The following is a 13,546-nucleotide window of genomic DNA, read 5'->3' on the forward strand; positions in this document are numbered from 1 at the left end:
CCATACTAACATACTCAATGCAGGCATCTCACATTGCCTTTCTATGGAAATACATGCAAAAATCACCAAAACAACCAATTGTCAACATTTTTAAATTATAAAGCAGAATTTTTATTGTCTACGTCAGTACGTTTTTATATAGATGTCATTAAGAACCACAGAACACTGCTCTCATGGAACAAAGCCTCACTCACTGACGTGTGTTCAAGACAGTCTGAATAATTCTCTATATTTTATCTTAAGTTCCTCACGGCTCCCCAAGCAAAAAACCTCATTTTCCATGCACACTAGAGAAGTTTCCCATTTTACACCTACAATAGCACTTCTGTCAGGAACAAAACTGACTGCATGTGCCAAAAATCAATTCAACATATTCACAGACAAAAAAAATAACACGCAGCATCTGAAGATAATGAGAACTGCAATCATTCAAACTGACAGGCTGGTGCCTAACAGTTATCACAAGGCGAGTTTTATGAATTCATATTTCCTACAATGACAAGCCTCAGGTTACACAGAAGGGTGTTCAAATCTTCTTTCAAGTATGAGAATCTCCTTTGAGCCAATGAGTCCACTCCAAACGGAACCCACTTAACCAAAGGGAGTAAAATATGCGGACTGTGTTTGTTAATACACCGAAGTTTCTTCAGACCAAGATGCTGACTGTGTTTAAGTAATGCACACTATATATTAAATATAACTTTAGTACAGAATGTATCACAATTATTTGCTGTTCTTTACAGAGATACACATGAATTATTCAGAATGAAGTTTATTAGTGAAAAACCTATCGGGACTATCAGTTTTAAATGACATTGTGCAGCAAGCGTCCTGAATCTATCATGAAAACACACAAATTACAGCATATGCATTTTTTAACGCGTTTTCCTACCAGAGACACCTTAAAGCTGTGACAAAGTCTCTGCAAGCACTCTAAACACTGCCCACTGAGCAGAATTTTGTTCGGAATACTTAAACACATTCAAAGAAGCTCTTCTGTAGGTTGCTTATAATATCATTTACTTCTTTGCGAAGCCCTTATTCTCCACTGTTGCACATTACCAGAACCACACTCCTCGTTTGTACTTCCAAGTTTCATCATTCAGCTCATGCCAATCCGTACAACCCTCTGTCTAGAACTCACTTCCTTCCTCTTCCTCAAGCCCAGGCCCTTCAAACAAATGCGGCCTGGACACTGCTTGGGTTCTTCAGGCAACACCCGTCTTCTATCCACCCCCTTCGAGCCACATCTTCCAGAACTGATAAAGTACCCAAATTATCAAAGATTCACCCATAGATTTTGCAGCGTAAGTAAATGCAAAGTTTTAATTAACATGTATAAACACAGACTTCACGTGGTCCTGATGTAGAAATCCATTTACTTCCCATCTCATATTATTACAATTACAACTGCTACTTTAAAATGCAATTTCCATTGCTTCATATAGTAATAAAATCCATTCATTTGTACAACCATAGTTTCTGTTCTCTTCTGCTTTTCTAGCAACGTAAAAACGTTAAATTCTACTTGTACAGCCAAGCACTGAAAGTTTTCTACTCCCCATCATGGAATGAGTGGAACACACCTCACTAAAAAGAGAGAAGCGGTACTATGCTTCATTGAGGTAACAGTGGTTTGACAACACTCAACAAGTTCAATGGCAAGGTTCACCTTATTAATTACTGCATGGAGGAAATATACAGAGGAAAATTGAGTCAGCCTCCAGTTAGGATGTTTCACACACAGACTGGGATGCAAAGGGTGAAGGAAACCCTGCTGTTGAGTCACAAGATTCAGAACGGATGCCCTTGCTGCTTAAAATCCTTATGGAGCCTCAGTGCAGCTAGGTCCAACCTTAGTCCCAGACTTGGTCAATAGCTTATGCCTAAGGATATAAGGGTAAGGAATACAGAGGTTGTAATGGTTAATACTGAATGTCCACATGGATTGGTAATGTTTCATTAGTATCAATTCTGTATGCAAAGTTACAAAGGCAAAAATCAAAGTTACCACACAAGGTTATGCACAATATCAATTTCTTACCGAAGATGTGCCATTGGTAAAGGGTGTCTCTGCCCCAAGGAGCAACCCTGAGGGGTGTCCCAGCTCACGGGGATATCACCAGCACACAGCCTGGCTGCCGTGGTTCGCTCACAGTCAAATCGTGTGTGGCGGAAAAGGTATGCGTGAGGCTCCTCGTACCCACAACTTCCTTTATTCCTTGACGATGAGTTTTGGAAAAGCCGCCTGCTATTCACGTCTCTCACATGATCGGTGTCCCAAGCTCATCCACGTCCGTGCTCGCTGCACCGTCTGCTCCTCTGTGGGTAAGCTGGAGCACTCCATGGCCCAGCCCCAGCCTTGGCCTCCTGTGGAGCCTGTACCAAACCACCACCAGTCTGCTCAAGGGGGTTGAGCGCACCCATCACACTCCCTAAAACAATGTATGGTCTTCATCAGCTATAATTTTAACCATTACCCTTTGACAAAAATATTTCCAGCTGTGTTCAGCAACATTTAAATACTCAACGTGTTACCACCTAAAATACAAACTAAAAGTTATCCATGACAAAACATTTGGGGAAAAGAGCAGCTGCATGTTTCAGAACACACAAATGTAAATGAAGTTTTCTCATCAGATTCAAACGCCTGCTTCTGTACCAAGTACCCAGTCAATGAGCAGGAGGTAGCTCTGTGCACAACTGGCGTTAATGATTTGTCACCCAACTAGTACTGGATTTTTCGATGATAAAACAGAGATTACATCTAATTCTTTTGTGCGGAGGTAGAGGCCTGAGCTCTATGCAGTCACCTCACTGCCAGCAGACATATCCAGGCATATCAAGACATACCAAGTGAAAAGGCAGAGAGCGTGGTGGAAGATCAGCTTCTGTGCTTCGCAAACTGTTTAATGTGCTAGTCAGATACCTGCTGATCGCTGCAAACCCCGCTCCTCCCAGGGCCCCATCACTGTGAGATGAACAACCACTACCCAGACGCCTGCATAACACAGACATCCTAAATAACAAACAGCAAACCCATTAAAGCACTAGGGACCAAGCAGGAGACTCAGAATTTTCTTTTATAACTAGGATGGTTTTTGAAGCAGAGTATAAAGAACCTTGAATTTCTAGTTCCACTGCACTTCATCAAGCCTTTTGAATTATTAATTTCCGTATTGAATTGACGATCAACATAAAATTAAGGTCTCCTTTAGCTACAGTCTACAGGAAAACACCTCTAGCCCTTCTTTAGGTTGGCGTGTAGCAGTGCTGTCATTTTGTGTTGAAAACACAATTCACTATATTGAGACCTCCAGTACTCCAGCACCACCTAGCAGGCCATAAACTAAAACACAACTGGGAAACACAGCTTCTGACCTAAAAATTCAAACAATTACTTATATTATTAGCTTCAAATAATATATTTAAAATAATAATCTTATTTTATTCACAACCACCCCAACCATTATCTCTGTGTTACCATAAACAGAATGTTGCGAACCACAGTATAGTATTAAAATATGAAGCTAATTCATACTCCAGCTAAAAAACAGGCTGTGGCACATAATCCCAGAAATAATATGCCAGTGCTGTAAAATCACTAAAAATTACCAGGATCCCTAGAAAGCTTTACAAAGCCGCACTCGGACGTTGGAGCAGCTGATTTCCGCCGGTTGCCGCGGCCCATCGGCAGATGGCAGAGCAGCGCCACGGCCACAGCGAGTGCCACCACGAGCACTTGGATTGCGCTCACCCATTCACTTGAAGGGAATTGCCTAAATTCGTCTCACCCACAAACCCAAATCCATAGCCAGCTAGCCACTCTTTCCAGTAGCCAGGAGAGATACAGAATAAAAGCACATCCAACCAGCCACTCTTTCCGGTAGCCACGAGTGATACAGAATAAAAGCACATCCAACTTGCCACTCTTTCCGGTAGCCAGGAGAGATACAGAATAAAAGCACATCCAACTTGCCACTCTTTTCGGTAGCCACGAGTGGTAAAGAATGAAAGCACAATATTTTGTGATTAAAAGCAACCTGCACGGGGGAAAGACACTATTACAGGAAGTTTATGTATTAGGTACAACTGATCCCACTGCTAAAATGAAGTTTAAAAAGCAAAGGAGTAAAAATTTTGAAAATAAACAGTAAATGTTCTCTCCTACATCTAAAAAGCCCACCCCACTTGGACAAAGATAACACGCCACAGTGTGAAGTCTGTCTCAGTGACCAGGGTTCCAACACCACCGCCCTGCAGAGCCAAGGACCCACCATCACAAGAATGACGTTTCCTCCCAGTGTTGCCTAATTCACAGCTTTGGGGAAACCAAAAGTTCAGAATAAATCAGACTGAATGGACAGCGTCACCGGCTCAGTGTCATTCAACACAGAAAGTTCTTTAGCTTGCTAGTAATTTTAAGTCTTTGCATTTGAGCCTTTCTGTCCTCCAGATCATTACTCAAAATCTGAGAGGTTTTTGGGGGTTGGTTGTTTGTCTTTTAACCACTTCTAAAACAAGGCCAGGGAAAGGTGAACTATCTGGCAGTCTTTACAACAGCAAAGAATACATAATTGTATCACTTCATTCCAGACATTACATTACAAATGTAAAACTGCAAACCATTTGAAATTATTCACTGAAGAGGAGACTGTTCCTGCAATGTAATCTGGCTGGTCTGGCATCAGAAGATTAAGAGAGCATCAACTGCTCATGCATCAGACTTCACCTCTGAAGAAACGGCTCTGACCACGTACTCTGTGGTACAGAACATACACAACAAAGCTGACACTGAAGAGAGAACTGCAACCACCCACCTGGAATCCTCAACCCCATTTTCAAAAACGATGTTGAGTTTTTCAGTTCAAGGAATACAGACAGTTTCAGTTCAGTACTGAGAACAGTTTAGAAACATCCAAGTAAATTTAGAAAATCCAAAGAAAGGTTCAAAATCTTTCACAAAGGTATCTAATTTTCCGCAAACAGGCTTCTTCAAATGTTTTCCCATCGCCACAGTTGGCAGACAGAACACTCATGGTTTCTTATACTTGGAACATCTCGAGCTTTCCCAGGCGTTAGACATTGAACAATGCATTTAAAGATGTAGCCCTAATTAACAGGTAGCACACTGCAGCTGTGTCTTTCACAAAATGCTGGAGACAGTGCTTAAGATGCTCTCTATGGGGGACACACACATTAAAAACCCCCACATCTCCACAAATGTAAATACATATTCAGCGTTAGTGTGGCGTTCCACTGGAGCAACCTGTCCTTAACAACAAACACGAGGGGAAAATCATCCCTTGCCTGCCCATAAATGCCCAGCCCTGGAGCATTAACACCTGGTGGCATTGCTTCTGGCAATCCTGAATTTTGTCAAAAGAGTTGTAAGAAAACAACACCCAATCTACCTTCCCTACAACAATCACAACCTCCTCTTCACGAGCTCTTTTTCCTTTCTAAAATTAACAGACTCTGATGCTCTTCATGCCTTTCTTCGTATGAGAAGGCATCCATATTCCTGATCAGCCACATCGGCTGCCTTCAGAACACTGAGTTCTAACTCTTTATGACAAAGGGCCTGCAGGTTGAGATTTCAGATCAATAAAGCCCCAAACTAAGTCGCAAGACATTTTCCACATTATTACCCCCACTTGTTACTATATTTGGGTCTTGAAAGCAGAAAACCCACAATGATGCTTTGTATTTTTTTTCTCTGATTGCTTCCTTGACTATCACAGGGATTTAAAAGTCTTAAATAGGATGCTCCCCACCAGAACTCAATCTACTGGGATCAGAGCCATCCGTCTTAAGAGCAGATGATCAACTGAAGGTCGTCCTCTGAAATCCTCACAGACATTTAGACAGCACACGGGTCAGATCAGCATTATCACTCAACCCTGACAGCGCTGGGCATTCAGTCTGCCCCGGCTTCTAGTGGCAAGTTCTGTGCAGACACATTAATCCAGACTATCACGCATGTACGAGCTGAAGGATTCTGTCTAACAGTAAATTGTGCTTATGTAACTTGAGCATGTTAGAATTTTATCTATTTCCAGTTCTTGGGTTGTTGCTGATAAGTAGCCTCGCTATCAGTCTTGTTTCAGAAGCTGCAAACTAATTTCTATAGATTTGCCATTGTTCATTTATCTTTTTGCTTTGCAAATGCTTTCAAAGTTGAAAAGAAAGCAACTTAAGCACAGCAAACAATCTGTAGGATAAGCCGTGGCTAGAAAGTAAAAACACACATTACTGAACGCCAGCAAAGCAACTTAGCAAAGGAAAATCCACTGATAGCTACAGTGCCAAAAGGAGGGAGCAGAAACAATGCAGGCAGCTCTGAGTGTCCTGGCTTTCCCATACCACACTCCCACTTCTCTCTCGCTATCTGTCTATTGTATTGCAACAAATGCTACAAGAATTAAATGCTCTAGCAATCAAGGCCGGCATATTAAAATGACACTCTGCATTACTGAACCTACTCATCTCTTAATAGAGCTATTCTTCAAAGCAGATTAATTATACTGGCAAGAGACCTTTTGCTATTCTAATTTGTGAAACGTATTTCAATACCACGAGCATATTAAAACAGCTGCAAACGTGTACTAGGCTCCAAGATCCCAGGACTCGCGGCGTTTAATTAGGTGTTCATCTCGTGACCAGCACTTTAGTCATTGCTTTAGAAGCCCACTTCATATAAAAAGCCTTAATTTCTAGGCTTAATTAACTGCAACTGTAATTAACATACAGCCCCCCATAAAGTATACAAAGATGGGAAAGTAAGCATATACTTCAGTACCTAACAGCATCACAGACAGACAAATACTGGATTTATAGCTCAATTTCTCTGCTTTAATTAAAAAGCAAAGAACTTTTAATTCTTTTTAAAATAAGCTAATGGCATTGTGTTTCATATCAGAATATTTGATAGACAGCACAAGCACCGCCATGACAAACTGAAAATACATCATACTAGTAACATGCAGAATCGTACCACACAAACATATGTGCAGCTTGCTGAATTGTACCCAGCTGTTAAGCAACAACCTAGTATTCCAAACCAAATGTCAGAGAACTAATGCTTGGTTTTAAAGCACAGTTATTTTCATTAATTTAAGCTCTGAAGCTCCAAGGCCTTTGCCTGCCTCTTGAGAACAGGCCTGTGTTTTAACACATTACTTTTTTAATTCCCATCAGATGAATACTTAGATGCCAAGTTCACAAGAGCATTTTCCCTCACTCTCAATCTAGTCAAATTATAACCCCTGATAAGAACAGAAGTGTAAGGCAAACACTGAACAGGCACCAAACGAAGACAAAACACAAATCCGAAAAATTTCAATATAGTACCATGTCTGAAAATGTCAAGACTGCAAATACTTCATTGTGAAATCAATCTTAGTGGCAGCACAACTGCATGGCTTTTTGAACTTTAAAAATTAAAGTATCTTTTCAGAGCCTGGTGGTGCCAAACTGTCTAGGATCCCCCCAAAAATTCTAAGGGCTAGATCCAAGGTGCACCCAGTTACTGGAGGGGTCTTTGCTTCTAAACAGTCTTACAGTGTAGTATAAATTTACCCTGTTACTTGCAGCTCTGTAAAGTAGTGAACAAAACTGCCTCATTAAAAAGTTGTTACACAGGCAACTCTATGGAAGATCAGCAAGAAAAGGTTCTAGCTTTCCTTTTAGTCTACTATTTAGCAACTATTTATGTGGCACATATGACTGCACACAAATAACTGTCTTTTCCTACCCTTGTATTTTCCTTCTCCTTGCCCTACAGTGATTTTAGATATTTAGAGGTACTAAGGAACCTCTACAAACAAGATGTGTGTTCCTTTTGGTTTGCCATTCAGTCTTGACTATAGGCATCTGAGTTTCCCCCCTACAGAACACCCTCTTCTTCGAATATGCTAATTTAGCAGATGCAACATTCTTCAAAAATACATTCACTTGACCGAGACCTTTAGACAGAAACCACGCGGAAGAGCGGATGTCAGTTCCAGCTCTCCAATTCCTTGGACAGCTGCCCCTTTCAGCTTCATCCCCGTGGCTGTTCTTTAGAGCAACAGGCAGAGGTAGCTACTCTGAAAGCTATTTCCCAATTAAACTTGTTTTCAACAGTCAAGTTCCCACGCTCACATCTCCCCAGATGCCCAGTGATATTTTCTTTCAGGTATCAGGCAGCTTAAGTAGCATTGAGGAGCATCCCCAAAACTAATTATTCTTCACACACATTTTTTTCCTGCTTTTTGCCAAAAGCAGGATGAACGTGTTCTCCTAATTCACCCTTTACCCCAAAAAGGGCCCACAGGAACAAAATGCATCCACTGAGCGGGAGCAGGGAAAGCAAGGTAAAAACTAACGCACAGGATGACACCACATTTTATCTATAACACAAAACATCCTGAGTATTGCAGACTCACCAAACCAGCAGTAAGTGAAGGAGCAGACTGTCCTAGAGACTGATTTCTCATGCGGACCAGGTTTGAGGTATCTCCAGGTGGCTGCCAGATCGGCTGTCCCACTCCACTGTGGACGCTATTTGACAAGGGAAGTAGCTGTTTTCCTTTAAACACAAAAGCAAAATATTATCAGCTTGGTTTTAAACAAGTTTGCAAGTTCAAAACACAATGAAAACAAATATTTCATGCGGAGAAAAAAGCATTTAACAAAAAAAAGCAATTTAAAGGTTTTGGTAGGTTAGAACTTCTAAGAGCACAATACCTGTCTATTCATTACATTTGATAGCTAAGTATTTCCAAAAAATCTAGTTTACATTATGAGGCAACAGGTAAATCCAAAACCTTGTAGAAACATACTTCTATCATTTTATACCTTTCTATACTTCACAGCTTAAAAAGCAAACAATATTTGCTGCCAATTAAACAATTTATTGCCCCACAGAGAGGCAATGTTAATGTTGCAAAATCTCTCAAGTATAGTTTTAAAAATTCTTATGAAAATGCTTCCATAACTGTAAAACTATTACCTCTTCTAAATAGCTTAGCAATCTAACTATTCCCACTTTCTCCTGTCATTGGAACATTCAGGAGCAGATTTCCCCCAGCTGGGATCAGAATGTAGTGTATGTTTAAACACTGGTTTTCTTTGAACCAGGAACAGATATTTTCTGTCTGAAAAATTTAACTCTTCAGCAATATCATATTATCTTAAAAGCAAAACATTTCATAGCTTTCCCAAGTCCCCCTCGTATGTGATGGATTAGTGCAGACACTGATCTCCCACGCTACACACACAACAGTAACGAGAGGAGTTGCTATCTCAACAAGTTCACACCACTGTAGTTTACTGCAGAAAATACTGTAATCACTTAAAATGAATTTGCTCAATACATTTTTTCCTAGTCAATATAACACTCCTTTTCAAATAAAGTCCAGCAGTAAATTTCCACAATGAGAATGAACCAAAGACAAAGTAGGTCATATTCTGACTCCATCAGGACTGACAGTTTCCTTTTATGTACAATGTCATTCACAAAAAAAAGGAAAATAGATAGTCCTGTGGTTAAAAACACATAAGTGAAAAAGTCTGTAAATCTGGGTTCCATTACTGGCTTCCAGATGACTTCCTCTGTAACTCTGGTCAGTCAACCTCTGTACTTCAGCTTCACCATCTGCAACATGGGAGTAAATGACACTGCTTTCCTTCAAGTTAGGACTGAGACTAAATTACACAACCCCCTCCTAAGCACGGTGAAGATAGTTCCATTCAACAGATTATTACATGCTCAGATACTACAACAGGAATCACAGGCGACTACGACATTTGTTGCAATAAGCAGCAGGAAGCAGTCTACATCTTTAATCACATATATTGTACAACTATTTTTTTTCTCAGAAGCAACAAAGTATTTTAAAAATTCAACTTGACCTTAGAATTAGATGTGAAATATTATATTCACTACATAAAAGCAGCTACCATATTTGGAAGACTGTCACACAATGTGACTGTCCATGATGCCAGGGGTGGCAGGGAGGGAGAGTGCTGTCTCTTCTTTTTCTTTTTAAACTAGTTTATGTTCATTTTCTGTGAAAGTTCCCACCAATGGGCCAAGCACATGTTAACAGAATGAGTCAAAGTGTGTGAGAGATGAGAAGGCTCGACTCTGGCGAGCAGACTCAGCATATGAGCCAGTCCCTTCCTCCCAGCCCCAGCCAAGCTGCTTACAGCTGTGGACGTGAGTTTGAGTTTGCTCATTTCCAAAATTATGTGTAAATACGACTCCTCTTGTCTGCAGAGATCTAAAACTACACAAATGTACATTACTGTATTTATCTCAGTAAAGCACTAATAAAGATATCCTATAACATCAATTCAAATCATATAATTATCTAATAGTTCAAATTGCCAGTGCTTCAGAGCAAGAATAACGTTATTTAAATCTCCATAAGATATAGTTATCTAATCCTTATCCTTTTAGTTCCACAAAGTCTGAATCGAGCAAGATAGAATTCCACCAAGAGTCAAATCTAAGGCAACCGGTTTGCATACATGATCATCTATACTCTTTAACTTGCTTCTGTTGTAAAAATAAGGTGGAATCATTTTCAGGATGGAGCCTGTAGCTAAAGCCTCTCCCCACCATGCCTCATGTCCTACATATGTTCCAAACACCCACATTTAAAATATGTATCTAAACATCTATGGGTTTGAATCCAGTTGGGTTAAACTGATCTTGTTGGGGCTCTTCTCCCTTCCCTGAATCACATTATAGTAGACTGAAAAGTCATTAAGATGAAGCAACATCATTTCAGGACAGAAAATTTAAAAGAATGTTATCTCCAAAGAGAACAATTATTTTTAAAAAAGAAACAGAACTTTTCCAGTTTTCCTGCTTCTGCATTTTTACTTTCATTTGCTTACTTTTACTCAAAAACAAGCACACACGAACTACAGTACTGTCTGCGGTCATTGGGATCAGCCAACAGCTGCGCAGTTCAACCTCTGTTCTCCTCTAGCGACCAACCTACCTTAGAGAACAAACTTACACGGGTTCAAAACATCATGAATGTTGCCATTTTTCAGAAACAAGCTGCTCCTTACAAAGAAAACACTAAGACAATGCCAAGCCAAAATATAACACGTGTACTTTACTACTTATTTAATTCTATTACATCTAGCACCTCAAACATCAGAATATTTCCTTCCCCTGACAAAAGACAGAGGGACCAGCACTGGATGTATTTTTGCAGTCATGCAAATCATGCCCATGTTACCGCCAAAACAGGCGGCTTCACCCTCTTCCTCTTCCACCTGAGAGGCTTCAGCCCTTCTTGTTCTTGCACTAACATGCAAATGGGCAAACGGTCAGCTAGTTAGGGAGGAAATGGGCTGCAAGTTAACCCTAGAGAGAAACAGTAGCATTCAGACAGATGGCTATTTCATTCTAGACTGATCATGCAGCTCTATACATTGTAATGCCAGCATCACAGACCTTGATACCAGCTTTAAACAACTGTGAAATCACCTCATGGCCCACATACCAAGTAGTTGAAAAAGAAAACTACTGAGCTTGGTCCTTCTTTTTTTGCCTGAATATTAGACTATGCTCACTACGTGCTTCCACAGTGACAATCTAAGTTCTCCGACAAGACTGAAGATTCTGCTCACAAAAAAGAAAAAAAGCTTTACACCAACTGAAAAAGCATCTACTTACTAAGCAACACGTTTACTTTGAATCACAAACACCTACAGTGCTTTTGAAGCCAAAAAGAAACTAAACAAGAATTTGATCCTGATATCAAAATCAGCTCCCCCATAAGGAACAACATGGCAAAGTAGGCAAGCTTATAGTCAGTGCTGACCGTAAAAGAGGTAAGAATGCATCGCTGCGATGCCTGAAGTTTCACCATTCCCTTCTTTTAACTTTGCATATTAAGCTTAGCTTCTAACTTTTCCCTCTGGGCAACATACAGAATTTCACTCCAAATCCAGTCTTTTTTTTTCCATTCTTTTCTACTAATATTTCTTGTTGCATCTATCTCTTAAATAAAAATTTGTAAACCATCCCAACAAGAGGTCACCTTTAGTTTTCAAGAGATGACTAATCAGTATCGTTTATTACAACTGTTATGCCAACAATACTGCATCTTTAATAGTAATGAATTGTCATATTGTCTTTACCAACTGGCATACCTGACAAGGAGCTTGCCAAGCTACCTCTTCGCAGCTTGCAGTCATCTTGACTGAGCTGACGATGGAGCTTGGTTTTCCCAGCAGACGCAAAGATGTCAGGGTTGCTGAGCTTCCTGCAACGGAACGGAGCGGGCTCTGCTGTCATCTCCTGTAGGAAGAAGCAAGCAGAAGTTTGTTAGTATCAGCTAAATATCCGGGGTTTGAAACGTACAATCTTCAAAGCACAAAGGAAACTGGTAAAAAAATAAAACCACATACACAGAAAAACACTTAAAATTGTAAATCACCCTCTTTTATGCCACCTATCTGCACAGAAAGCACCGCACATGATGCCAGTCAAATATGGTCCTTGAACACTATTGTTGTAAGGAATATCATTAATAATAGTCAGAAAAAGGCAATTATGCTACAGCAGTTATTTGCACTTGCAGTATGTAGGAAAAGAGGCTACTGAAAAATCAGGCTCAGCTGTGATTCAAACTACTTCTTGCTAAAGCAAAGAGTATTTTCTCCTAATTTCTTGAATACTTTTTCCATCCAGTCTATGACTAATATACCTATAAAGAAACTGTAGCAATGTCCCATTGCAAACCAAGACTCCTATTATAAGTTGCAGCTCTACTACAGGACTATATATAAATCACTAAACAATAATTAGGAGAGCGATCATCTTTTGTGTAATGCCTTCGTTTTTACTTTAAACAAAATTAGGCATGTCTTTGTCAGGAACACTCCTACACGTGTAGATTCCTTTCACAGCACACAGCAAACTTGCAATCAAAATAGTAGTAGGTAGAACAATGGCAAGCACAACCACAGTGCTTTCCCCATGCATTTCATTGTTCTGGAGGTGTTAAACTCTCATTTCACACCCAAAGAAGAACTACAAGAACTATCATACACAGATTTGAAGATAACGTGACACTTTCCATTACAGCCTATCTAGATGAACTCAGTCTAAGTTCGCCCTTCTCTGCAGTAGCGCAACACATTCCACATGTCTTAATGGATTGTTCCACTTTATTTCAAATACCACTCATTAGCTATATGGCACTTTAAGCCACGCTTATCCTCATAAAATCTCATCTGAGGCAGAAAATAAACTGAAAGGAACACTTTCCCTGCATGACACATCACCACATGTCTTAACATAGTTTTAAATCGTGTTTAAATCAAAAATTAATCTACCAGTAGTGTTTTAATTAAAATGTGCATATTCCAGTCAAAATCTATTTCTGAAGTCATTAATTCAAATCTATTCAGTCTACACTATTATGCCTTGCACGCTTTTAATGTGGCCTGTTTTAAATGCCTACAACATCTAAAATAGATCGTGTTTCCCCACTGTGACAGTCCAAAATTACCATACATAAAAAAGGCACTG

At 40.0% G+C, this 13,546-nt stretch overlaps 1 protein-coding gene across 12 annotated transcripts in view; it reads right to left on the reverse strand.

The window, feature by feature from the left end:
• MAST2 (microtubule associated serine/threonine kinase 2) overlaps nucleotides 1-13,546 on the reverse strand; it is a 218,166-nt gene that overhangs the window by 156,974 nt on the left and 47,646 nt on the right. For 11 of the 12 annotated variants that reach the window (XM_065071488.1, XM_065071486.1, XM_065071480.1 and 8 more), the window contains exons 2-3: nucleotides 12,163-12,310; nucleotides 8,430-8,572 (exon numbers count right to left, since the gene is read on the reverse strand). In XM_065071488.1, coding sequence (XP_064927560.1) covers nucleotides 8,430-8,572; nucleotides 12,163-12,307 — 288 coding nt within the window. In that variant the 5' untranslated portion in view covers nucleotides 12,308-12,310. Of the gene's footprint in view, nucleotides 1-8,429; nucleotides 8,573-12,162; nucleotides 12,311-13,546 lie in introns of those variants that run through there. The other variant, XM_065071493.1, reaches the window with a different exon arrangement.

This window comes from Columba livia, chromosome 8 (assembly GCF_036013475.1).
Source record: "Columba livia isolate bColLiv1 breed racing homer chromosome 8, bColLiv1.pat.W.v2, whole genome shotgun sequence".
Classification (NCBI taxonomy): domain Eukaryota; kingdom Metazoa; phylum Chordata; class Aves; order Columbiformes; family Columbidae; genus Columba; species Columba livia.